This window comes from Manacus vitellinus, unplaced genomic scaffold, assembly GCF_001715985.3.
Source record: "Manacus vitellinus isolate BGI_N305 unplaced genomic scaffold, ASM171598v3 scaffold_0_pilon, whole genome shotgun sequence".
Classification (NCBI taxonomy): domain Eukaryota; kingdom Metazoa; phylum Chordata; class Aves; order Passeriformes; family Pipridae; genus Manacus; species Manacus vitellinus.
The window spans coordinates 47,178,830-47,206,516 of record NW_021938789.1 but is presented as its reverse complement, the minus strand read 5'-3'; the positions used below and the strand labels follow the sequence as shown (position 1 = coordinate 47,206,516).

Sequence of the window (27,687 nt, the reverse complement as noted above, 5' to 3'; positions counted from 1 at the left end):
GCATGAGGTTATGTATGGTGGTGGTTTTCTGCTAGCTGTTCCACCATAGCAGAAAGTTTTAAGGCTGCTTTTAAAGGGTTAAACTGTTTCCTTTAGAGAGGGAAACTGTTTCTGGTTTTCCCTTCTCACTTGCAGGGAAACAAGAGTGCAGACTGTTGTGATCATCTGGTCAACCCATGTGGCACAGTTCGTGCAGTTAATGTGCTTGGCCTAATTTTGGAGGAGCATACTCAGGCTTGGTTAAATAAGGACTGGTGTACAGGAATGGAATTATTTCTATAGCTTTGAAATTCAGGTTAATGAAAAAAAGAATAAAATTTAGAAGAGGCAGAAACCTAAATGCAGGCTGAAATAAAAATGGTTTTTCTACAGACACCAGTGAAAACTTGACAGAACTTTCTGCTATCTGTTAAGAACTTAGTAACTGGATGAGGTGACTACAAATAACACCCACAAGTTTGCAGTCCAGAAATCTCATATCTGTACTCTGTGCTGCAGTATTTACTTTCTTTTAGGTAAGTCATCCTCCACCCCACCCTTCCACCCCACAAAGAAAACCCTAAACTGTTATGTGATAGTGGTGGTAATGACCTCCCCCAGCTACAGGAGTACACAGTCAAGCTGAGAAGCTGGTGAGGATAAGACCAGGATCCCCCTTCTGGGGTGGCACAACCTTTTCGTCTCAGCCCTGGAGCTCTGCAGCGGTGCGTGACAAAGCTGTGGCAATGCCAGCTGTGTTTTTTGGGGAATGGAAGGTGAAGGGAGGCTGTGTCTGGAACCAAGGGAGCTTCCATGGGCAGCTTCCACCTCTGCTCCCTATACCTTGCTTTAATTTCTCTTTGCTACTATCTAGATAGCATAGCACATCCTTTCACCTTTCTCTGAGGGATTTGTGTTCCTGTAAGCACTTGTCAGGCCTGGGGAGGTGTTCTGACTTTATTTAGTAAGGGTAAATGACCTAAATCTGGCCTGGCGAGACCGTGAGACGCCACTTCTGCCACAAGGTGGTGGCAGTGGACCTGAGAAGAGAGAGGGAGAACAGCCACCAGGGAGAAAAATATTGGGAGAGTCCAGCAAAGTAAATTTCTTGATCATCCTTGGCCCCAGCACACAACCTTGCATGTATACGTGCGTACGGGCAGATAGGGGTTGCCTGCCAACTCTCTTCCCTTTTAAATTAATCACTGGTGACATGACCTGGGTCTTTGATTTGGAGAAGTGCTTGAGTACGAGCTGGGACACACGCAGGCATTACCACAGGCGTTTCCCCGTGGAGGAGCAGCAGTGCTGTGGGAGTAGTGCTGCTTCTGCACTAGCACGTGAGCAATAGTGTGGCTGTTCCAAAATGATTAAAATGCATGATTCAACTTATCCTGCCCAAAGTAGGAAACTTCAGGAAATCCCGACGAAATGTAAGTAATTCACGCTGTTAAATACTAAACCTCTAAACACACTTTCAGGTTTTCTTCTACTAGATTTCAGAACATTTTCATTTTTTTTTTACATATTTATTAATTATTGGTTTGGGGCAACATTATGTACTCTGTGGTTTCTGTAATACAATACCCTAGTTGATCTGAAACGTTACCTTTAAGTAAATGGAAGGTGACTGCACTGATAGGTAGTTCATGGTGAGGACCTGTTGTTACACTACCACTTCCCTAAAAAGGTCAAGTCATCTGCTTGGGTCAGAGCTGTGTGGAGCCATTGTAACATCTGAGTTGACTCATCCACCACATTCTTTCCCCAGCAGCTGATCTGCATGCTTTCTTTTGGGGTTCTGATGAGAGGCACTGGACTAATGCCAAAAAAAGCCCCAAATGCTGTAAGGCATGCCCATGAATGTGTGTTAAAATAGCCATGGCAGTGTGTTAGCCCGGTGTCAGTATTTGCAGGAGCACTGCCAAGGGCTGAGGTGGGCCATGGCAGTCTGAAGAGGACAACTGCAGTGACAGTGAGGGATGTGCCACCTCCCCTGTTAAGCAGCGCCCACTCTCCTACACTGTTCTGGGCACTGAAAAGCAGTTGTGCTGGCAGTGGATGTTATGGAAGACTGATACTGATTAAAAACCAGGAAGATATCAAAATGCAGAAGTGCTAAAAGATGGGATGGGGCTGTGAGTTAGCAGAAAGAGAAAGATTTGAGCCTAGGTGGTTTGCGACAAGAGTGAGGCCTCGCACAGTGCCAGCTGGAGTGGAAGTGTCCCGGCTTTCCCCTTTTGAAGAGCAGTTTTGTGTACACACATATGGTGTCCTTGATTCAAGGTGAACCAGTGAGAGGCAGATCATGATGGCCTCCTTTCCACCAAGGATGGAAAAAGTCTGGTGAAATAGGACAGGGAAGAGAGCAGGCAGCTTTGTCTGCATTAGCCTCTAGGAAGAACCAGAGAGCTCCTCTAGCTCATCTTTGCTGAGGTGAGGTGATGGACCCAGTGGCTGACACACCTCAGTGTCTCCAGAGGAGGTGATCAGTCATGGCTTATATGCTATCTTTGTTTAAATTAGTGATTGTCTTACTCTCACGTCCTGATTTTTCTCTGCCCAAGGGAACAGTGTCATGAAGTCATCTATGGTGTCCACAATGGCATCAGCTAGTGCCTGTTCCACAGGCGTCTGACCTGCCAGACCTGTGGGAAGCAAACATATAAAGGGAGTTTAAGAACAGTGTCAGCAGGAACTTTTCATACCCCAGGTAAACTCTGAATATTTTCATAAAAATAACTCTTCTCCAAGATTTTTTTTTTATGCTAACAGCATGGATTTGACTCCTTGCATCCAGGTGCAATCTCATCTACCTTCGCTTTTTTTCTTCTTATGGCTTCATACAGCCATCTGATGTAGTGAGTTGTACTTTCCATCACCTGAGCCCACAGCCTAAATATTGTTTCTTTATCCTCTCTGCTTTCCACCATCCCAGCACATTCAGTGAGGGTCAGCACAAATTCCTGTCCACTAATCTTACCCCATCCAAGATTTCAATGTCCTTCTCCATCTCATGGTCTTTTCATTTTGATTAATGCATTCTTCAAAGCATCTATGAAAGTCTGCTTCTCTTTCCCTCTACCCTGCCCATTCAACCCCATTGAGAACATTCTCATGACATTTCATTTGCTTTTAATTATTTCATTGTAATCAGGTACCTTAGATATACTTCATCTTGTTTACAAATCTGCTTTTCCCCCTGTTGTCCTTTGGCTTTCCTGCAGTTCTCTTAATGCTTTTTTTCCCCCCTCACTTTCATTTCACAGATGTGCATTCATGCTTTCACCTCTGCAGGTTCAGGTAATCCTTCTCTTCCTCTCTGTTCTTTAAGCCTCACCTGGAAGCTCTGCTTCCCACAAACTGTACACCTTTCCTCTGCCAAGTCATCTCCCTTACTGAAACTCTACTTTTGAAGGTGAGGGGTGTGCCTCTCCTTTTGGGAATCAAGTTCTGGGAACCTTCAATTAAGAGTTGTTGGTGACAAGTACCTAAAAATGCCGTTTCTCAATTTTAAAGTATCAGTGACATGTGTGCAAACTTAATGGCAGAACTAGCAAGTTTTGACTATGATGTTGAAAATATATTTTTCCCCTTCAATGCTTGTTTTTTTTTCTGTTGTAGCTGACAGCATGACTAACACTGAAAAGAGAACAGCATGGTCTGAGTGTGCTCCAGATCCCAAGCCTTTATATCCAATGCAAGTCGATGGAAAAGGTGTCAGGGGAATATGGAAGTCAGAACTTCAGACTGCATAAGGAGCACAGCTCCAGCCTCCCAGCAGGAGACAGGGAGGAAGGAAGCGTGGGTGAGGGGCAGGCTTTCTCATTGTTTTTCATTACCGAGTGGACTCTCATCATTCTCTTCTCTTGCAAGGAGTAGATTGTATCAAGGCTGAAGGAAATTGGCAGGAACACAGTACTGCAGACATACTTGAAAATATGTTGTGCTATTGCCTAGAAGAATAATGCTCTGAACTAAAAAATGTGAGGTATTTTGAAAGGCAGGTTACATCCCTTTGCTCAGAGTGTGAAAAAAGTAGAATAGTACTTGCTACCCAGCACCCCTCTTCAATCTGCTGACATTCAGCATACCATGGGCACATCTGCCTTCAACCAGACTAAATTTGCAGATGGTTTTGAATGACAGCTTGATGACCTAAAGCAAAGCTTGGCTACTCTCTTTGATTACTTGCATTACAAAGTCTTATATCACTTTATCTAACTGGTTGAGTACTTCCATAGCATGTAGGTATTTAAAGATGCAAGTGATGTCACCATCTGGTCTAATCTCTCTGCCAGCTCAGAATTGTTGCCTAAATCTGCTTCAGAGTGCTCTGCCTGCTGTGATAATCTCTAATGCTTCCAAAACCTCCTTCTCCTGGTCATCTCTCTGGTTAACCTGGCAGCTAAAAGTTTAACTTCAGGGGAAACTGCCCTGAGAGCCTTAGGGAGGCCACAGGTATGCACTTGCTGTCATGCAGTGTCAGGTGAATAAAGTTTATTGGCTGGAGAAGTCAGCCCAAACTCCAGGCCCTGTATCCAGAGTGGAAACTCAATCACACATGGGAGAGATTATTTCTGAGTTTTCCTTTGGGCATTCACACTTACAGTGCAAATTCAGAGCTCAAACACATGACTTCAGCTCTGAAAGTCATAGCATTTCTCACTAGAGGTTGTTACTTTGAACCTTTTTTTGGTCTCCTTTTTTACTTTCTACATGACATCTGAGTGACTCTAAACCCTGTTGTACAGCACCCTAGTGGGTGTGCCTTGCTCCATTTCTTCTTTCTGATCTTGGAAAGGCAGGGAACATAGCCTGAGATCTCATCAGGATTGCCACAGCAGTCCCAACCCAGTGAGCCTGGTTGTCACCAAATTGTGGTAAGGAAGGCTGCTGAAAGTGGCCATGCCACCACACAGTGTTCCTCAGTGCTTTTTTGAGTGGCAGCTCTGATAGCATCCTGTGTGGTACACTGCATTCCTGTGGTCAGCACTTGGTACTGGCAAACTGCAGATGCCACAATGGGCTGATAACTATGAGCTGTTTGTACCTGGAAAAAGCACCAGTACCGTGATTGCCATGCTGGTGTTGACTTCTGTGTGGTTGGGCTTGCCAAGTTGTTGATTTGTTTTTATTTTCACTACTGATGTATTTTTTTTTTCCTGAGCATTAAAGAAAGAAAATAGTTGAATATCTTACCCGATTCTCTGGCAAGGTATCTTGCCATTGCCAGGCTCTGGTGAATGATAACTCCATCTACTTCCAGAATAGGGAGTTTGCCAAACGGGATAGCTTGGAGGAGAAAGTAAAAAAGAAAAAAAAAACAACCAAAAGTTAAATTATAGCCATTAACAGTGGGAGTCTTTGACAGCTGCACTTGTACCACTCGAAAGGTATGCATTGTTATAGCACTTAACAGTTTCACAGTGTTTCTGTAGGGAAATATGTGGACTAAAAATAAAAAAGTAAGGGGTAAGGATGTAAACCAGATTGCAGTGTATGAAGGCAACTATAGCAAAGAAACCAGGCATTGCATTTCCTATGCCCTAGCCTTGTGCTGAAGAGGCTGAATGTGCTCCTATACTTCCAGAATTCTTTATGTAGGGAAATTTTTCAGAGGAATATTAGTTTTTCCTTCCCTGCTTTCCCCCCACCCCAAGAAGAGTGACTGCCAAGGTTAAGTAAAGTAATACTGAAGACTTTGTAGTGCAGGATCCAGCTGGAGCATGAAGTAAGAGATTGGGTAAAGACTACAAGGTGCTTTTTGATTTCCACTTGTTTTAAATCCAGAAGCAGTGATTCAGGGAAGCGTCTGCATTTCTGAACATATATTGTGATGAGACATTTCATTCGACAGTCATCACTGAGACAAATATATCTTTCACACTGAACTGCAAATGCTAAGAAGGCAGTCAAATTTACTTGACTTGGCTTGCATTCAAAAACATTTCCATCAGTTGTGAGGAAGAAGCCTCCAGACTTCAAATATAGGGAAAGAAAAACTAATCAGATGTCATGGATATCTGTGAGAGAGTTTGAGATAAGAAATCAATCTTATTTTTCAGTTATTAATTTGGTAGTTATGTGAAAACTTGGAATTCTGTTTTGCTATGTTTTGGAGAAACTGCTGGCATGATATCAAGTGGGGCTGGAACCTTGGAGCAAAGATTAATCTGGGAAAAATGGTTGTGTTTAGGGCAGTGAGAATCTGCTTGTGGGAACCTGGTGCTGTTCACTGGAGGAACTGTAAATCTCTGCATCTCAAAGGATGCTATTTTATAAATTCCAAGCATGTGACTGCAAGTGCTGATCATAACTAAATGGTTTGTACCTGATTTTCATCTGGATTCCACTTCATGTAAATAAGATCTATATTCACCTTAAGAATTCATTGTGATGTAAAATGGTGATAGTGAAAAAGTGAAAACATTGACTATTGGAAACGTGCAAGGTGCTTTCAAACCCGGGAGAACTGCCTGTACGGGACAGCTGGAATGACACCTCCATTCCATGAGGATTTTTAGTTCTTAGTGAAAGGGGCAAAATAGTGAAACCTCATGCATTAGTAACTGTTTATCAAGGCAACTGCATAAATGATGAACACTGCCACGTGGCTCTGTGGTTTAGCATGCAGTATGTGAATCACATTAGGTACAGGATCTCAGATGTTAAATCTGTATCTGCAAAATGAATTTGGCAGTTGCACAAGACATACGGGACTTCTCTGTGACTTTTTTTTTTTTTGCTGCATCTGAACACAGTACTCATGATACCTTTTTTTTTTCCTAAGTTCAGCACACTAGGAAGCCAGTATAAATTTTGATGGTGATGACTAGCAGAAGCAAGAGAGCTCAACGAGCATTAGCTGCTGCCCCCAGGGAGAAAGATTGCTCTACTAGCTGTTATTGAAACAGTAATAAACTTGTTGCATAGAAGACTTCGTGTGTTTATTTTCTGGAGTGCAACAAGATCATGGTGAGTCTATGTTTTGTTTCATTGAGAATCTAAAGAGGAAAGGATGCACCTCTTAATGTTTAACTGAAAAGCTCTCTGGCTGTGAAAATGAGAAGAGCCTTGGTGCTGCACTGTGGATTAATTGTGCAGAGTGCCCTGAGCATCGCTGCCTCCAAAGCAAGAGCTGTGTAATAATGTCTGCTTTTGCAGGATACCAGCACATCTGTCAGGCAGGCACAAGTAGAGGAATGAGAGCATGTGTGACCCCTGGATATGTCAGTGTGGGGACCACCTTCAGATCCCCCCAGACCACACGGGGCTGTACACTAGTGCCTGGCAACAGACAACAGGTAACTGCACAAGTGCAGCCAGCTCAGGAGCAATATCAGCCACCCCTGAAGGAGTTAATCAGCCTGTTTTGGAGGCCCCAGGAGGAGTGCCATGGAGCTGATGCAGTTTTGGTCAGGTCAGTATGACTAAGCCAGTCTCTGTAGCAATAACTGTCAAAACACGGTGATCGCTACTCAGGTTGGGAAATGGTGATTGCTTCATCTAGAAACCAAACAGACCATTTTCTGCTGTGTTTACATACAGGGGAAGTCTAAAAGTCCTGGCTTTGACTGATGTTTCACTTTGTGGGTCAGTACAAGAAAAATGGTTTCTATGGATATCTTTTTTTTTTTTTTTTTTAAGAAACCTTTGGTTACAGGGGAGGCGTCTTTCTGACACTTGAAGAACATGGATTCTGGTGTCAAAATCAGCTGGATGGTAGTCATTTCTCATATTCTGTTTCTCAGGGATCTGGTAATTTCTGAATTCAAGGGAATTGCTATTCATTCCTTGAAAATATGAGTAATGCCTACAAAGGTCTTCCTCCTCAGTGCTGAGCTATTTTCATTAAGACTTGGTTATTCTTCCCTGAAAAAGAAACTGAGTTTACAATTAAAAATGTACAAATATAGCTTTGTTTTGTGTACATACACTTTCCTGATGCATAATGCAATTCTAAAATTAATAAATGAGAGCAGATTTTGTTGCACATTGTCCCTCAAGCCTTAAATATCCAAAGGATTTATGCTTTGATTCATAATGAGACTTGGGGGGGGTTGTTAGGAGGCAGCATATCTATTGCCATAGTAGATGTTCCTTCCTTTCCTATGCTATTTAATTTTTTCTTATAAAGAACAGGGGAAAAATTATGATTTGAAAATAAACAGATTTTTTTCTTGCTGATAGAGTGTATGTATATGATTTACACTGACTTTTCTTGATTATTGAGTTAATAAATTGTAAATGGGTGCAATTCTGAGAGGTCTGAAGAAAGTACCCTTGTGATTTTTTTCATTTTAAAAATCTGTTGTTTCGTCTTGTGTGCAGGGTATGCTATTCTTGCACACCAGAAAGTACGGCAGATATTCAGGCAGTTTTACAGCTGAAGAAAATAACAAGGAAAAGTCAAGGGACAGAAAATATTTATAGTACATATCCTCGATATCTGAGTAGATACAATGGCTTATAAAGTTGCATTTTCAGTCTGGAAAAATTTAGGGGAAAAAAACAACTTTGCATTTGAAACATTATTATCGAAAATTCACAGAATCACCAAAATTTTTAGGAACCCACAGTAAAGTATTTTTTTGCTTTTGTAACTTAAAAGAATAACTTCCTATATTGATAAACTCATAGCAAACCCAGGAGATTTTTTTGTATATATAAGTTTGGCTGTTGTGGGCAGGAATGTGTTCCCTGTGAAAATTGGAATCTTCCTTTTCCAACTAGAGAAGGAGATGGATTTGTGTTACACAGTTCATCTTAAGGAAGGATGCAAAAAGCCTTCACAGTGGATGGACACAGTTCAGTTGCTGGAGGCAAGGTCCGTGTTTGACAAATGACCTCAAAGTGGCCTCGGGACACCTTGCTTATAGCAAAAACCACGTCCAGACCATATTCTTGGGGGCTCCAATTACAGCAGAAACCTGTCTGGTTTCTGCACTGGTAACACTGTACTAAGCAGTGTTACCCTTAGACTCATGGACATGGGTTTCTGTGCCTTGCTTTGAGCTTTCTGTGGTGCTTTTGGCCCTACTCTGCTCATTGACATTACGTGTTAAAGGAGACTTGGGGGATGCCCGAATTGCCTGCGTGTATAAACATTGTACTAAACTGGTTAAATTTTTCATGATTTTGGTGAAAGGCATGGTTGATGCGACTCCAGATAAGCAGAGCAGTTCCTTCCAGGCTCCTACATTCGTTGAGGATGGGAAAAGCTGGTGTGTGAGAGGGATCTCTTTGGGTAGAGTCAGAGTCATGGGGGCACATCATGAAACGACACGTACTGGGGAGCAATTATAAATGAACAGCTAAGCCAAAGCAGTGCAGACTGGAAGGATGTGCGTGTCACTTTGCTAGTTTTTCTTTGACTCTGATGGGTTAGGGGGCTGTTTAGTGCTTACGTCAGTTTATACCCTTGTGTATCCATACGGATGTCCTTTCCATGTTTTTCAAAACAGTGTTGTCTTATAATGTTTCCAACTCCCACTTGAGCAAATAAATTTTAAGGAAAACCAGAAAAACTCATTGCTGTCATCGTACAAACAGCGTCATTTCTCAGGCATGCACAAAATATGGCCTTGCCCTTTTAGTTCCCTCTTGCTTTGTTGCTCATCTGGAGTAGAAGGCGCTATAAATGCTTGTGTTGGTTTCCAAATTTACATTGAAAACTCACTGAAAAGAGGAACAGGGTTTTTAAAAAGCATTCTGTTTAAATAATTAAACCTGTAGTCTTCTTTAAATTGAACTTTTATCAGCAAAATCTTGCTTTTCCTATTATGTCAGTTATTTATTGTTTTTTTTGCATTGCATTCTGACAGTCTTTACACTCACCCTATGTCAAGGTTTTTTTCATGGGGAGTGTAAATTCATCAGACTGATCTGCAGTCTCTCTTCTCTTTTTAGGAAGGACTCACTGAAGTATCTGTGCCATGTTTAGAAATTGGATTAATTTCTTTCTATACTACTTTAGTTTTGATTGGCTTTTAGGACTAGAACTGTGGTGTTTATATGTGTCTCTGCTGGATGCTAAGTTGGGGAGGTGAGGCTTGATGTGTGTTACAAGCAAGGGCATCTGTTTAATTTGTCTCCATCCCATAAAGTCCCTAAGAGCTGTGATAACAATTCCCATCCTGGCATGCCTATAAATTCTCGATAGTGTTCATAAGGAGAACACACAAGTTCATGTTTTGAACACACAAGCTCCTCACTCATCCTCCTGGGCACAACCCAGTGGATGGTGCTTGTGTGGGAATGTTTCTCTGTCAAGGGCAGGGAGGGGAAACAGAACATAGAGCTGAGCAGTTTTGTCCAAGTCTGATATCTGGGCTGGTTGGCTGCTGGTGCTCTGCTGTGCTGTGCTTCTCACTGCTGTTCTCCCCTACACAGATAGTTTTTAATTTTCTCCTTCCCTTAGCTCTTTCTTCCCTTTCCGCTCATCTTAACTTCATTATTATTCTTCTCCTCATTTCTGTTCTGTCCTTCCCACATTTATACTGACTTACCTCATCTTTGCTCCCAGTCACGAGTTCAGGTTGCCCCATTTCCCCTGAGCTGACCTGCTCTTCACATGACTTGTCCTACCCACCTTGTAATCATCTATGGCTTTGATCCAAATCAGCCTGTGTTTAAGCACTTGATTATTGTTCAAAAGCTGAATAATTAATAGTTTTGCAATCAAGCAGCTTACATTGGTTCAATAATAAGGCAGCTGGATTGGTCAAATATGGGGGAAAATAAAAGTCACAGTCATGCTCCTTTACTACTATATCTGTGTCAAAATAAGTTCTTCTTTGCCTTGAAAATTAAAGATAACTTTTCCTTTCCATTTGTATTTAAATTGGGTCATGAGAAACAAATATATGAGACACTTTGCATCTTGTAATAAGAAATATATGAATGATGTATTTTTCGTAAGGCTGGCAGAGGAGCAAGACCCCTGGGAAGTGGTTGGCCTGGAGCTGGGGATATCCAGAATCTGTTGCTTTTAGAAAGGGATGACCAGCAGGATGCTTTGATTAACCTCAGCCTAGATTTAGTGCTGTAGCTATTACAACTCATATTCTCCTTGAAAGTGCTTGCTAAGCCCTACTTTTTACCCAGAGATAGCTATTTGTACATCTTAGCTAGGGGTACATAGCAGCAAGTCACTCAGCATACAGAACAACTGCTCCCCTGAGGAATTCTTGCCTGCAGTTAGGTGCTTCTCGAGATTTATCTCTTATCTTAGAAGTATTTTCAATGCAATTAGTCTATCAAGTTTCCTAAGGACCTTTCAAGCACCATTCTACACTTCCTAAACAGTTCATGGGATGTTTACAGCCATCAGTGCAATGGAAGCATCCTTTGCTATGATGATAAAGTCTGTGTTATTACCATTGCTTCAAATTCCTTGATGGAGCCACAGATCAAAAGCTGCTACTGCCTGCCAGCCCAATATCTCAAGCCAATGGTAACTGTACCATTACAGTGGATTTTCTGCTGTGTCATGACTTTTGGTGAGGAGCCCGTTATGCAGAAATACAGATCTTGAACAGATCTGTTACAGATCTTAAATTGACTACCCTTTAAATAGTGTCACAGTCGAGTCGAAGTCTGTTCAAAAGGAACTGTACAGCATGAGTTTGCTTACTTGTTTAAATAATTATTGACCCATGTAGAGCGAAGGGTTATGGAAAGCTGCTACTTGATATTTGTCTGGGTTTTTTTAGATTCTGTGCTAAAGCTGGACAATAATACTACTTATACACTGGTTTGCTTAAGAGTGCTTATATTATAAACTACAGTCCTTGCCTGAAATCAGCAACTAGAAATTTTACCAAAGATGATCTGATTAGAGTCAGAAGAGAAAAAAAGAAATGTTGAGTTATAAAAATTTTAATTTCAGATTGTATAAGGCAAATAACATAATTTCTTATGTTATAATATACCTTGCTTTTCTACAGGAAAAAAGCACCACTTAGATGCAAACAAAATCAAGTGGGACAGTATTTCCAGGAGGGAGGGCTTATTTATTTACCTGAAGGTATGTTAAGACTACAGCTTCCCGGCAGAAGCCACATGAAAAATGCCAAAACAAACAACAAACCTCACCACACTCTTCAGTTCAGGTCAAAAATTAAACTTGCGTCAGCCACAAGCCTGCTTTCTAAATGCCCTTTCTGAACATAAATCTCAATGCACGAATTTTCCTGTCAATTTTACAAAACTCTTTTCTTCAGAATAATGATGATAGTTTCTGGTTTATATGGTATGATGATTTGACCGGGTTGGTATTTGTTTGCAAAACCTGACTTTAATTTGTGAGAACTCCTGAAGCAAATCTATCCTCTCAGATCTCAGTCAGAGACTTGACTCCTTGTGCTCTTAGATAAACTTGAATTCTTCAATTTGTTCCTTAGTAGCTCAAGAAACCTGAAGTGCTCTTCTTGTCCAAACTTCTTCCTTAAGTATTTTTTTGTTTATCTTGCTTCATCATACTTGCGGCTTTTAAAAAGAGAGACATCAGGTTGTACTTGCAGACTGCAGTCAAAACTGGTTCCAGATCTTTCAGAGGCAAGGGGTAAAGACAAAGATGGTGTATGCAACTGAGCATAGCAATTTGTCTGATATTTCTTAATCTCACCTCAATATACAATTAAGTAATTAGTTCAATTAATTGGACCAATTTTAATGACTTTTGAGGGCTGCAAAATAAGAGGTGTACCAAATTGCTATTACATTAACTGCTATTACAACAAATGCAGATGTAATTCCCGTTATCATTGCTAAACACTGACCACACTCTGGTTTTCACCAGGATATGACTGGCTGAAATCTGCCACTTTTTTTCTTTCTGAAGTAGACTTAGCTCAGGAAAAATGGGGGGGGCAAAAATCCTTAGCTTTATAAGACAGATCTGAATACAGAGTACAAATGACAGTAGTGTAGAAGAATTCTCAGCACAGTGAACTGTGCATTTGTATTTCTAATGAGTTTGATGGATCCTCTCATTTTCATGTTTATTTTTGAACACAGCAGCAACTGAACCTTTTTTTTGGCAAGGATCCAGCTACCTGGTGCTTTTTCCTCCTTAATCCGTGCCTCAGCCGAGGCACATTTTGAAAATTCAGGACACCAGAGAATGCAAGGCTTGTTTTTCATATGGCAAATGCTGCATCTGTGCTGTACAACCTAGTCCCTAACCAGGAGGCAACCATTTTTTGTGCTGAGTCACAGCCTGCAAAGTTAGGCTTTAAGTACCTGGGGCAGAATGGGGCCCTGGCTATTGGTCTTGTTGAACAGTGTAAGGCTGTTTGCTCCAAAGCCCTGTTGCTACCTTTAATTCAGAGTTTTGCTGAATGATTTGCCTGCGGGAGAATACTTTGTCTGGAAATACCATGAGTAACTATGAGAAATACTATTGCTTCAAAAAGGAGGAGGTGGTTATCAGTTACATGATCTCCAGACAATTTCCTTAGCAGCATTACCTTTTTATACATATAAGAAACCTTTACTCTTGTTCTAGTTGGCAAACCTCTTAACTGCACGTTGTCTGTAATGCGGATGTCACCAGTGGCAGATGGCACCATTCCATTGGTGCTTGAGCTAGGATTCAGGGAGCCTTCCAGAGCAGAAGTTTAGTACCCTGGCATAAGATGTAATAGCACTTACAGACGTGCATCCAACTATTTCTTTGTAGGTGTATGTTTTCCTGGTCAATTAGCACAATGTGTTCCAGTTCCCATCCTCTGACTAACCGGGTTTCTACAGAAGTCTGAAATTCAAAGAACTCTTAGGCCAGCATAAATTTTACACAGCTGATTTCACAAATCTGAGAGCAGCAGCCCCCACATTTAACTAAACTTCTTATCTGCTTTGGAATTTCTTCCAGGGATCAGTCATAAAGGCTGCTGCAAAAAGCCATTATGCAGAGAAAATGAAAAATCTTAATTAACCCTTGGTAAACCTGCTAGCAAATTTTTGCTTCACAGAAAGGGAAACAAAGACAACCCATGGTTAAATAACTTAACCACCATTTGATAATGCAGCAGATACAGTTACAAACTGTATACTTTAGGATTTCTAGGGTGCCTCTGCTCCCAGTGTTTTGGTGGTAATGGTGCTGCAGCTGGGCTTACACTGTAGTGAACAAGTACTGTACACATAAAGCTTCACTGGGAGGTTCATGGTGTGAGTGCTGAAGAAAAGCATGGGAAGAATTTTGCTGCACTGTGTCTTGCACTGGCTCAGATATTGGGGACATCAACCACATTCAAAGAGAGGTGCAATGCTTTTACCTTATCTGATAGATCTGCTATTAGAACATCTTGTCCTGGGATATAAATACCTCTGTAGCCTTTAACTGACTAATTATGCTTTGTCTTTTTAATTTGTCTTACTTAAAAATAAGTATGCAAGACTCTACATAAAATTATACTTTACTTATATTCTCAACTTTGTTTCAGGACATTAGTGAGTGTGCATACATGTGAATATGTATGAAAGGCCTATGCAGAGCTTTCCTCAGGTCATCTGAATTCTTAGTCTCACTTTTAGCTTCTACCCTGCTTCCCTGAGAATTATAGTGGGAGAGAAATAAGCTATACCACATGTCAAAAGGCTTAAGCTCTTATTAAGAAAAGGTTTCCAAAGTCAGTCATCCCTAACTGAAAACAGTACATTTCCACTGCTTTATTCTCTGTGGATAGTTTGCCAGTGTTTTCTAGGTTTGAGCACCAAAGAAGGGCTCAGCTGCCACTTGGAGAACAGTGGTGCTTGAGTATTTGTCGTTCATCGCTGCAAACAGGAAAAAGCAAATTTAACTGGACCCTACAAGAATTTGGTAGCCTGCTGGCTGGGCTTATTAAATGGTGTGAAAGTCTATGAACAAACATTGTTTAATTAATAGAAATCACCTTGTGCATTCGTTGTGCCTTTTCCCTAAACTAAAGGCATTATCCTTCATTCTGGATGTGAAAAATCATAGCCCATGTAGCAAAACACAGGCCTAATCCACAAAACGAAAACACAGATTTCTCTGATTTCACATCCTCAGTCTTCAAACTCAAGATCTGTTTCATTTAAACTAAGGCTAATTTAATAAACAGAAATAACTAATTCCTTTAATAGCTGAAAAGAGGTTACTTTAACTAAAAAACATTAAATGGATGGGGTACAATAGCCTGCAGGGTACTCTGAGGCTGGTAGGGGTTGTTCATAGGAACAATTATTTTCTAGCATTTCTTTTGATCCTTTTGTTTTTTCCTTTGCTTTATCAACTGATTTCTTGTGTTTTCTCTCATCACTTTCCCTCTCTGAAAACCTTTCTGGTTACCAAGGAGTGTTCTTCCTGACACTTCTTTCCAATTTGGCTTTCTAAAACCCAGTGTGGAGGCTGAGGTGTGGTCCTTGAGACCAAATTCTCCAAAGAAGCTGAGAAGACCAGCACTCATTTAGCTATCTTTAGGTAGACAAAATCTATACTGAATTGATAAGGAGTATAAGCCCAGCTGGATGACAGTGGGTAAGTAATTTTAGATTGTCTTAAGATTTGGATCCAGACTTCTGCAAGGGCATCAGGAATGACATTTTGGCTGTCTCACCATAAAATTCCCATAGGCTTAATTAAAACCAGAAATGAAGTGTATTTCTGCTCATGAAACATACAGATACCTCTTAAATTGCTTTGCTTTTTGACAGCATTTCTAGCGGAGCTTTGGATGTAAGAACCCGTGCTACTTACTTGGTTTGATTTTTGGCCAGTCTGCTGCTTCTATTCTGTGGTCTTCATACTTCTTGCCCGAGTAGGCAAACAGGTAGCGGCTGATTTCTGCTCGCCCTCGCAGGTTGAAGTAAGTCAGCTTATACTGCGGCATGCTGGCTGCCTGGGAGGGGAGACACCGAGTGGCTTTAGACACGAGTAACTCAACTCCTTTTTACAGAAGCACGCCCTACGCTTGTTTTCAACAGACATGGCTTGTACAATGCAAAGGAAATATTACACCAAGCCACGGTGTGTTGTACTTTGCAATCATTGCATTACCCACACCTTTTTGGTCTGCGTTTCTCATCCACAGCGTGCAGATGTGCACAATGACAGCTGAACCTGCAGTTCCTCCCTTATGGATCTCTAGAAAGATGGCTTGATTTTTTTTTTTACAGACATATTAGGAATTTTCAGCTTTATTTTTCTCGTGACTCCAAACTCAGGCCATTTTTATAAAGTGGGTTTTTTCGGAGTGCAAATATAAAGTCATATACTGTAGCAGAAAAATTGCTGTCTTGAGCAGCAATTTTATTCAAGCGTGCCCTGCTCAGCCCCTGTTGCTTGTGGAGACCTTCATCCAAGGCCAAATCATGAGAGGTGCTAAACTGTTGTGGTTTTTCTCATTAATTAGTACCTTAGTTGTGTAGGCAGATGACCAAAATTATTTTAGACGGAAATTTTGCCATGGAAACCAGTCTACAGGGTTATTTTGAGTGAATCATTACCGAATTTTCAGTTTCTTGTACAGAAGCCAAGAGAAAATTTGAAATTACTTTGTTAGGTTTTCATGAGGTTTGGGTTTTTTTACTTCAGTTCTAGTTAGACTGTTACTTCGTGTAACAGGAAGGTTCTATTTGTTTTTAAGTGTAACAGGCAGCAAAAGAAAGTATCTGGGAATTTGATTGTACAGCAAGAATGGTTCAGGAAAGGTGAACATATAAGGTTGTTTTAAATCAAAAGTAAGCATTTAAATTCTACACACACTTTAATAAGAGATAACTATGAGCTCAGCTGAGGTGTTAATGTGCTGGGGAAAGGATAGTAAAACAACCATCTCTCTCCTTTTGGCCTTAAAGTAGCCTTTGCATGTCATTTACCATTCTTTTATATCCATCAGAGTGCTAGTAAGATAGCATGCAACACAGATAATCTGCACTAGGACAGGAAGGGAACTCTTCTTTTTTTAGTGAATGAGTGCTACTATATAACCTTGCAATAGAAACAACCAGGTGGTTAGTCATCTTCTCTTGAAAACACATGCTTGAAGGCAGATCTATCATCAGCTTTGGCTTTAGAAGGAAAATCTTCTTGCTCAGAACGAGAAAGCTTGCCCTTAACTCACACTGAAAGGAGCAAATTACTTTTGCCACTTGCTCCTCAAAAGTCAAAACATCTACTTTCTCTCCTCAGAGTAATGAAAGCAAAAAAAAAAAAAAATCATACCAAAAGTGAAAGTTATCTGTTCCCCTACAACCCACAGCAGGCTTGGAAGAGGTTATTAGTAAAAGGAGACTTTTCACATCGAACGGCCCAGTAGAGAAGCCAGAACAGAGACAGAGAGTTGCTAATGGAGATATCTACAAGTGCTTCAAAACAAAGACACCACTATAATTATTGGGTTTTAAGTCAACTGCTTTCCTTTGCACTGTATAAAACAGGGATGCTGCAGGCAAAATGAGTTGCATGGTTTAGGTAAGTGGCAGAAGTATATTTTCAAATTTTGTGCCCAGATTTATTACTTTTTATGCTTTATTGTGCTTATATGATATTATACTCTATTTATGCAGGATAAGTTTGGATTATACGTTTACAAAGCCAAAGTAAGAAGAGAGAATGAGATTGTGGGCATTTTTTTCTTCTCATTTGTCCCTGCTTCTGATTTGGTGTGGTCACTTGAGAGCAAGGAATGGCATTTTAAAATGAAGATGTGTTATCTGAGATTCAAATTAGACATGACAGCGATTTGGGAGTAAAAGGGGAAAAAAGCCCATTTGATTCTTTTCAGGGTTTTTAGAGGCAAGCAAATACTGCTGATTCAGTCTACATTTGCAGAGGATACAACCTTTAACATACAAAATCCAGTGTCTGCTTCCCTTCTTTAGGTGTGTCTACAGAGCTTTTTTCATAAACATCCGCAGTAGTTCCAGTGCCCTGGACTTATTACACCACTCACACATGGCTCCAGTATCTTGGCTACCTCTGGCCCACTTAGCCCTGTGTTAGCAAAAAGTTGTTGGCAGCTGTAAGGCTTTTAAAAGCACAGAATCATAGATTTTAAGGTACAACCATGAGGAAGGGAGTAGACAGCTGTATACAGAACAGGCTGGAGATGACTGAGGCCTAACATTTCTGTAGGTGAGCGTGTTGAAAGAGTCTAATTCCTACTGTGGGAGAACTTTGTATACAAAGACTTGTCTATTCAGGAGTAGTGAGATGATGTAAAGAAACAGGAATTTTGGCTGAAGATCAGGAAGTCTCTCTGGACTTTATAGTAGATTGTGGAATATTCTGGTCTGTGAAGGAAGCAGTGGAAACTATTGTTTGAATTGTCTAAAGCAAAGCTAAACAAATTTCTAATGAACACACCGTAAGGAGTAATCAAATATTTGTAGTGGTCACTTTGAAGCTTATAAATTTTTTTCCATCCATAGACCAAAAAAAAAAAAACCAAACCAAAACCAACCCTACAAAGAGTTTACTAAAAATACTTGACATTTTAAAAGCCTTTATAGCTTTATTGTAAGCATGTTTTTTGTAAATGTTTGTAGGTTTTATTTTTTATTTGTATTTATTGTGAAATGTCAGGAGTAGTGCTTCCTAAACAGTTATAGACAAGCCTCTAAATGAATGAAATGGTAGTGTTCAGAATAGCTTTTTGCCAAACATACAAAGTAAGTTGGTTTTGGTTTTTTTCCCTTGTCCTCCTTTACCTCATTTTCCAGGTGTGTTTTATAAAGGAGTGGATCATGAGAAACAAATTAAAACCATTCAAAAAACATCCAGAATTATTGAATAATTGAAAAATGTCATTTCCAGAGGAAAAATGTCTATTTGAGGTCTTTGAGCTCATGCTCTGGGGTTGAGGTTTGTTTTGTGGTTGGTTTTTTCTTTTTTTTGGCAGGGGGAAGCAGTAAAATCTTTAAAACTATCTAAAATTATTTCTCTTTTTTTAGGCTAGTCATGGCTTAAAAATACTGGAAGGTGTTGGTGATGGGTGGACCTCAGTGCCCAGACTTGCAGGCATTTATCCACCTGCTTAGTACTATTAAATCTCTTCAGGTGAGTTTGCTGCAAAGCCAAGTGTGTATAAATGCAGAAGGGGGCTGATTTGCCTTTCACCAATAAACCTGCCATCTAAGCAGTGTTTCTTCACTTTCTAACTGATGAATGCAGAGCTGGGACACCCCTGTACACTCCCCTGCCATACACTGACAGCATTTCAGTCCCAGTTCTATTGCATACAGCTTTCAAAGCCATGAACTCAATTGGTTTAAATTCACTGTTAAATTAGCTTTAATACTTTAAAGTTGTTGACCTGCTTAGCTGATTTTCCAACTTTCCTCTGTGACTTTTTGAAAGCCAGCTTAACTGGCTTTAACATACCTTTAAACTGAAGATTAGTGGATCTCATGATTAAATTCAACTGTTGGAGCCAGTCAGTTACAAAATCAAATGGGAAGTCTGAGAGAAGGTCAAATATGTGTAAAAGGTGGTATCCTCTGTGTTACTCATGAGTGAAAATTCAGGGTGGAGTTACAAGTGTCTAAGACAACTTAGGACAGTTCATGGCTTTATGGAGATACTGTATTACCTGATAAACTTGAGATGCTTTTATTCCAGCTGAAGCAGGACTGAACAATCAATTTGAAAACTTCAAGCAAGATTAGAGTGTAAAAACAGAGCCCAGGAAGAAATCAGCATCATTCTCTGAGAAGTAAAATGCTGAGTTCCAGATAGCATTAGTAGAGCAGAGAAAATGTGCTGGCAGAATGAAAACTGCTCAGGATGAGTTTCAGGTGTGTGCCCCGTGCAACCCAGCACAGGCAGCCTCTGCTATCCAGAATTTGATTCTGTATGCCCAGCCTAAGCTGCTGCCTTATAAGATTAAGCACCAAAACTCTGCTGGACTTAGTAGAGGAGCATTGTTTCCTCTCTGTTCCGGAAAATCCAGCCCTCGAGGAAATGTTCTTCAGCTAATAACAGACACCTGGATTCAGATACGCAGTATGTGAATTCATAAAAAATGTAAAAAAAGCCCAAAACAAAACAAAACAAAAACCCAAAGGTTGCACTTAATTATGTTTTCTTGTATAAGGTTATTAGTATTTGAGGTGACAAATAGGAGAGAACTTTCCCTGAGCTGGGGCCAGAGGGAGAGAAACCAGCTAAGTTGAGCTACGTGTTCACATCCACCCAAAGTCTGACAAAGAGCTTGTGGTGCAAAGTCCCCTTTAATTGTGATTTGCATGGCAAGAAATTAAGGGTTTTCATGCCTTAAGGTTTCATCATTGTTAGAGGATGTAAAAAAGCCCAACCCTGCTGGTCTTACTTTAGCTGGTAAAACCATCAGGGTTGGGTTAAGGTTCATGCTTCTAAAAATTTGGACTCTATCTGCCTGGAAGAGATGATGCATTGCCCTGTATTTATATTTATTTAGCATGAGGGTTCTTCATTAATTTAAGAGTCGCTGATGGAAAGCATTGAAGTTAGCACCTGACACAATGCTGCCCTGGCTGGGGGCCTGCCAAAAAGGGGAAGCTGGAGGTCTCAGCTGCCAAGTGTCATCATCTTCTCTTGAACTGCAACCAGCCCATGATGGTGACTCAGTAGTGATGACTCAGTCAATGGACAGCTTTATTTTATTGTAAGATTATTTTACTGTTTATTTTATTGTAAGATTAAGCTGTTATATCAATTTGAATTGTTTGAGTTGCTGGAACTGATTACGTATTCCATTTTCATTATTTTATAGGATGAAAATGTAACAACAAATCCGCTTCCACTCACATAAGCCTACAGGTATCTTTCTGCCAAGAAACATCTTGCTTTATGAAATGTGAAATGGAGTTTGTGCCCTCTCTAACCACTAAACTAGCTAAAGGTGAAAAGTTTTGTGGACTTTTTTTTTCTTTTTAAGTGCTGTTTTCAAAGCATTTTCTGCTTCTTTATGAGATGTTTCTGCAAAGTTGACCTGAAAATCAAATGAGTAGGTTTGGAAGAGATGCAGACACAACAGCCTGATCTGGGTATCCTACTGGGGTGGAGGGGGATTTGCAATTTCACCCAATTCAGACATTTACTCATATATTTCTGTGATGTCCTACATGTACAGTTTGAAGTTTTATAACCAGTAGCAGCTGAATATTTTCCATTAATGGTAACACTGGGATTTCAGAGGGAAAACTATTCCCTGTCTTCCTTACTCCCAATAACAGGGCCAAGTAGTGCTAATGTCTATCAAGAAACTCAATTTAGAAAAGGAAAGGAGAGGAGCTTGCTGGGTCTATGTCTGTATATACAGACAAAAGAGTCTTTACGAATTGAAGGAGAGATTTTCTGTAGATTATTATCCAGGAGTGACCTATCTACATATGAAGCATGAATTTTTCGTTCTGACCCTTACGGGTTGGGGAGGGTTGTGTTACTTACAGAGTACAAAGAAAGATTTTTTTAACCAGGAAAGTGACTTAGTCTGCCTTGTTTCACCTCAGAAACACTAGGAATATTAAGTTCAATTTTACCTGTCTTGCTTAGTGTCCTTCTCATTTATGTGAATTCCTCACCCCTGTAATTGGAGAGCTGAACATTAAAGCAGCTTTCTCCCTTCTCAATTTTAAAAAAAATTTGCCTGTCCAAGTCTTTCTGCCTTCATTTTTTTTTAAGTTTTCAGATTTCAGAGGAAGGAACCAGAGAGACAAGACTCAACCAGTTACTGTAGAAGGCAAGTAAAGAAAAGCTTCCACAGCTATAACAAATTCCAGATACAATGGTTGTGGCCTGATATTTTTTCATGACTTCCCTTTTATCTAACCAACCTAACATAATGGTCAGAATGCTGAAAAGGCAAGAGCCAGCTGGGAAGCAGCCTTGCCCTGCCTGCAGATGTGGTGCTGCTCTACTCCTGGCTGCTGATCAAATTGGTTGCTGCAGGAATGCCTTCAATTTTTTCCCTTGGTGAAAAGTTATTGTATATATTAATATTTTCTGTCTAAATCTTGAGCTGAAAGTACAAAGAGAAATAGTGATGTATTGATGCTTTTTGGAGAGGAAAGTTTGATGCAGATAAATTGGCTCATGCCAGCAAGAACCAGCCATGGAATGGTTGTCAGTCACTTTGTCACTCCTCGTTTTTGAGGAAGGTTGACAAGTCTGCCTGGCAAATGCACTGGCTTAATCCAAGCTGTTTATCTGGATGTGAGTAACACTAAGACAATTAACTGCTGGCTTTTCTTGGGAAAAACTGAGAGGTATGTGATATGCTTCCTAACTGGGGAAGTTAATGACTTTGGGATTCTCTGAGAAACAGAGAATTAAAGAATCAGACGATCCTCTCTTACTGCTCAGCAAAAAAGGAAAAATGCTCATTTTCCTTTCCTTGAACATAAACTTATTCAGCTTCTAACACAGAGTCAAAAATATTAGAGATTTAAGTGATATTTTCAGCCTTTGAAATCTAAAAATAGTAAGGATTTGATGATTTGGGGGGGGGGGTTTCTTCTAAAAGATGTTTTTATTAATCCCATTTTTTAGCAAAGAAAATAAGACGTTTTCTGCCTGTCCTTTGGGGGAGAAGAATTCGAGAATATTGGCAGGTTAATGGAAGAATACAAATCTTCCAGTGGAAGATTTCTATAGTAGTCTGTTTTAACAGAGAATACAAGTAAAAACTCCAAGTAATTCTAAATATTTCCAGTCAGCTGTCAGTTTGACATAAACTCTCTTTCTGAAAATTAATGGTTTCTTTTCCCACTCCACACCAGTTATAGAAAATAAATATTTTAATTTGATCTCTTATTTTTGTATGCCACATAGCAATCTGGACCTTCGAGAGAAAAGAGAAAAAAATCTGCACACCCTTTTCTGTACACAAATCAATTGAAGTAAATGCTTATGCAATTTGATGCAGATTGAGTTTTGAAATAACAAATTCCAGATATAATGGTTGTGGCCTGATATTTTTTCATGACTTCAAGAATATATAGATATAATTTTTTTTAGAAGGATTTTGCATGTCTTTACCTAGTGTGCTGTTTATTTGTGACCTGTGGGGGAAATCAGCCTCCCAAAATGAGAAGTTTAAAAGCATTGGGATTATTGAGTGGTACTAATGATTATGAGTATGTTAAGTGACCTGATGAATAAAAGTCTGCTGTGTGAGCAAGGCCTGATCTGTCAATATGTGGGCTTAAGAGAAGGGGCTGTATGAAACATTAAAGAAATTATCTGTCTGAGGAAGCTCCAAGCTTGGTTTGATGATGTGAAAAATCAGAGCTCTAGAAAAATTCTTAAAGAACACATGAAAAAAAAACCCTTTTTTTATAGAGTTTTTGTAGAGGAGGATAAGAAGAATACTTATTCTGAGAGGATTTTTTTGAAAGTGAGAGTCCACTCTGACTGGACAATGAATGGGTGTTCACTGTCAAGGCTGTTTGTTGTTGAAGGAGATCGCCACTGGGCCAACTGGGTTTCTCCAAGCTGACTTGGTAGCTGCTGCCCTTCATGTGATTGCCCCTCAGGCAACTGCAGTCAAACTGATAAGAATTGAGATATTTGAAGTTCACCCCATTCATTTGAACTGAAGTGAGTGAGGGAGCTCCTACATGTCAGCAGGTAGAAGGAGGCAGGGAGGTGGTGACAGGGATTCACTCAGCCACCACGTCAGTGTGCTCCTTCTGCCTGACTTGCCAGGCTCTTTTAGGGCCTGAGCATCTGTGGTGACTTTGCTTTCTGTCTGATCCTCACTCTTTTGGTTTGCATCTACTTCTGTCCCAGATTTATGTAAATAACTTTTGAAATTGTTTTGTGCAGCCTCCAAAGCTGTAATGAACTTCAGATGAATAAATTGCACACCTGAGACCATGAAATACTGGTAAATAAAAACTGCAAGAGGAGAGATCTCAGAAAAGATGCAGACGAAGGAGTGGTTAGGATAATTTCTCAGGAGAAACTGTTTAAGTCTTCATTTCCTCATCAGGTGTTTTAAGAATTCCCTGAGGCATCTTGTGGTAGAACAAAAGCCTAAATAATCTTAATTCTTACCAACACCAGTCACTCCTGTAAAATTCATGCCTTGCATCTGTCTCTGTCGGCTCCAGATGAATCAGCACCACTTCACAATATTCCTACAAAGTACAGAGCCCGACTGTGAGTGACGTTACTGTGTATTAAGTTGTTTAGTTGGCTCTCCAAAGGCAGCTGCTGGTTTTGCCAGGATAATTTCATGTCTGTTTTCCAAGCTCTCAGGCTTGTCCAGCACAGTAATTTGTATAACAACTGTCTTAGCCACCTAACATCTTTCCTTGGATGTTAAAAAGGTTTTTTCTGTCTCAGCCATGTCTGCATGTGTGGGTGCATATGTATAAGGGGAAGTACAAATATCAAATCCTTCCCCCTGCTAGTTTAAACTACTTTGCTCTTGAACTGTTGCATGTTGTGAACCCACTATAAAATTTACCAAAAATAAAATTACAGGTGTGAAAGAAAGAATTAGATAGGCTTTTAAGCACAATGTATGATCCCTGTAGCTTGTATGGGTTTGACTGGGCAAGGTTTTATTCACTTTGTAGAGTTCTCCAGCACCCCCCACTATCCCCTGCTCACAAATTCCTGCTGTCCTCCTGCTCTGCCCTGGGATGTCTGGCACATTGCCACCCTGCCCAGGAGACACCAGCACAGTGGGCCAGGGCAGAGATTTCAAGTATTTTCAGATATTTTGGAATCGTTTTCTCAGGCAGAGTGAGCCTGAGGAGACCCAGAACCTTGCTAAAATGCTCTGCAGGTATTGCCAATCTTCTTGAGAGGACCAGCTCCCAGAAACATGGACCTACAGCTCTGCCCAACACTCAGCCTAAAACCTGGAGACCATCTAGATTTGGCCGTAAGGGATAAATGTCCAAGACTCCACGAGTTACGGTCACCACCTGTTCGGTATGTAAAAAACCCTAACCTATGTGTCCCTATGCTTAAGAAGAAAGTACTTTCTGAGCAGCAGTTTGCAGCTAATTTCACTTTTGTTGATGGAAACGCCAGGTAGAGTCTGGCTCTGGGGCAGTGCCCATTGCTGTGTGTTCCTGCTCTGCCTCAGAGTACCCTACCCCCTCAAAAAATGTGCTCATTTATCTGAGAGACACAATTACGAAGGCTGGTATCCCACATTTATTTTTTCCTGTTGTCAAACATCAACTAAAGAAAGCTTGCCAAACAGCTCAAACCATTATTTTTCTGTATACCTTTCTTTGTTTGCCGTCTCCCTTTGCCATCTGCTACCCAAAACCAAAACATAATACAAAGACTGTCTGGTACCCCTGAATGCCCTTGTTTTCTCTCTTATTCCATTACATGCTTATGCTTTACTGAGTCATTCCAGCAACACTTTTAGTTCCTGCTAAAAAGATAAAAAATTAGCCATTTCATTTTTTTTCAAGTTCATCGTTGTAACTTTTCTGGGGGGAGTTTTAGCAGATTGACTCCAGACAAGCAAGGTTCTTCAAAATGGTGGCCCTTTGAAACGTATATGCGGGATTTGGTAGATTTGTCTTTCCCTTTTTATTTTTCTTCCCCTCTTGGACTAGCTATCAAAAGGGTAAAAAAAAAAAATCACCTGTTTTGAGATTTGCAGCATATGTAAGTCTTCAGCTGGTGTGAATAGCTTTCAGTGGCATGGCATGCCCCTTGCTAGCCCAACACCAGCAGTATGTCAATGGCTCCTGGGCAGTATAATTATTTTCTGGTGAGATTTTGATCAAAGGTGTTTTGAAGGTGAGCACCGACTTGAATTACTTCTGGTTTTTAACTGCTCTGGAGAAGTCTGTGTGTGACAGACAGCAAACAGAAACCTTAAGAGCAAACCCTTAGAGCAGCACAGCACGTTGGTCAGTGGCACAGGAGTGTGCTGCACTGAAGGTGACTGGCTAACATGCTTGCTTGTGCACAAGCCCAGAACTCTAAGAATAACTTTGTGTACATTTTCAGCTTAAAATTTGGAGAGCTTCAGTTTCATTTCTATCCAAATAGATTTGATTGTGTGCCTGGGCATGTGTGCATCTGCAGCGGTGAATAATTTACAGGATGTACCCATTTTTAGAGAGAGGTGGATTCTATTTTGGATTAAAGGAAACAAAAGAATAAACAAAAGTAAACTTGCGAAAGACCTCTATGGGGGTTTTTGTTTTGTTTTCTTTACAAACGTTGCAACTTTTGAGTATGAAAGTACTAGTGTTTACAAACAGTTCTAAGGAGTACAGAAGCCCAGGAAAGATAGTTTGCTTACTGGGATAGTTTAAGATGAGCAGTGAACAAAAGATAGCTTTTAATAGAGGAAATGTGTGCAGGAGGATTATGGACACGGGCAATTACAGCAGTTAGAATTTAAAGGAAAAAATTCTTAACAGCTATTCAGAGTATCATTTTGAAGTAAAGACAAAAATCAACAGCAAAAACATCTGTGAGTTTTGATAAGGAGAAAAATGCAGACAGTGGAAGCAGACACAGGAGGTTTTTTCCTCTAGAGAATGATGGTGGGAATTAGGACTAGGTTATGTTAATCCACTGGTGAACCAAAATACAGGAATTTGAAAATGAACAGAACAATGCACAAAAACGACCTAGAGGAATTGGTTAGTGCTGCTTAATATTCATCTAATTTCTCTGACATTAGCCTAGTTTTGACTTGGTTATGTAAGTGAATGCATAGAAGTCAGCCTTTACCTCTAATGGAATATTGATTTAAAATCATTTTTCACTTACTGAAAACTCCCTGAAGAGTGCCCAGAGCTTCCTCACTCCAGCTTTTTGCTGATGAGGTTGTATTTTCTTTGGGAAGTACTCTGACACGCAGCCTGATTACCAGAGTAGCTCAGTACTGATTACATAAAGCACTGGTGAGAAACAGGGGCTTGATGTACCAACAGGCTACTGATCTGCCTTTTTGTCTCTAGAAAGCAGTTCTGGTAAAGTCTGATTTTAGCAGTGCATGTGATTGTACAGATGTTTTAAGTAAAGCAGACAGTTGAAAGATGCCTGTAAGTAGCAAAGAAGACATATGGGCGAGGCACTTGAGTTATACTTGCAGACACCCTGTAGTGCTCCTGGTTATCCCTCTCTGTGCCAATCGTACTACTCAGAGACTTATGCTGAATAAACTGAACAAAAATCTAAAAATTAAATACTCTCAGTACTTGCACTACATGTAGCATAATCTGATGAAACTAACCCCCACACAGCCACTATAACAGTAGCCCTAGGAAGGGCAGAGTAGGATCAAAAGAAGAAAGGGGAAAGAGAGGAACCAGGCTGCAGCAGTTAGCGAAGCTGAAACAGAACTCACTCTGGTGCGATGATACGTGGTCCCTTCCTCAGCGCACACGAGTCCCTCTGAGGGCTGACCTCGGTGGAAAAGGCTTTTATATGCTCAAGCACTGTTTATTAATATGCAAACCACTCCCCATGACAAGTATGCCTTCATTACTCACTCTCTCCCCCCTCTCATACACAGGCAGACACAGAGCAAATTCATCATTTTCTCAGATAACAAGCAAGTTTGGTGACTTTTGGGACTAATACAGCAAATTGTGTGCTGGAGTTTTTCAGCCTGTGTTTAAAGACAAGAAATACTTTAAAGTGCCATTTAAAAAATATATAATAATTATTAAAACACAGGCACTGGTGAGCTGAGTCAGACAATGGGTGTTTTTTCTAAATGTAAGAAGTGCGGAACAAGACAAGAAATGTCTTTC

General features: G+C 40.3%; 1 protein-coding gene across 1 annotated transcript in view; it reads right to left on the bottom strand.

The window, feature by feature from the left end:
* Positions 1–27,370, bottom strand: part of HPGDS (hematopoietic prostaglandin D synthase) — a 29,244-nt gene extending 1,874 nt beyond the window's left edge. The window contains exons 1-4 of the mRNA XM_008925652.3: positions 27,279–27,370; positions 15,710–15,851; positions 5,182–5,274; positions 2,518–2,627 (exon numbers count right to left, since the gene is read on the bottom strand). Of these exons, the coding sequence (XP_008923900.3) occupies positions 2,518–2,627; positions 5,182–5,274; positions 15,710–15,842 (336 nt within the window). The 5' untranslated portion in view covers positions 15,843–15,851; positions 27,279–27,370. The remainder of the gene's footprint in view (positions 1–2,517; positions 2,628–5,181; positions 5,275–15,709; positions 15,852–27,278) is intronic.
* Positions 27,371–27,687: the final 317 nt, after the last annotated feature.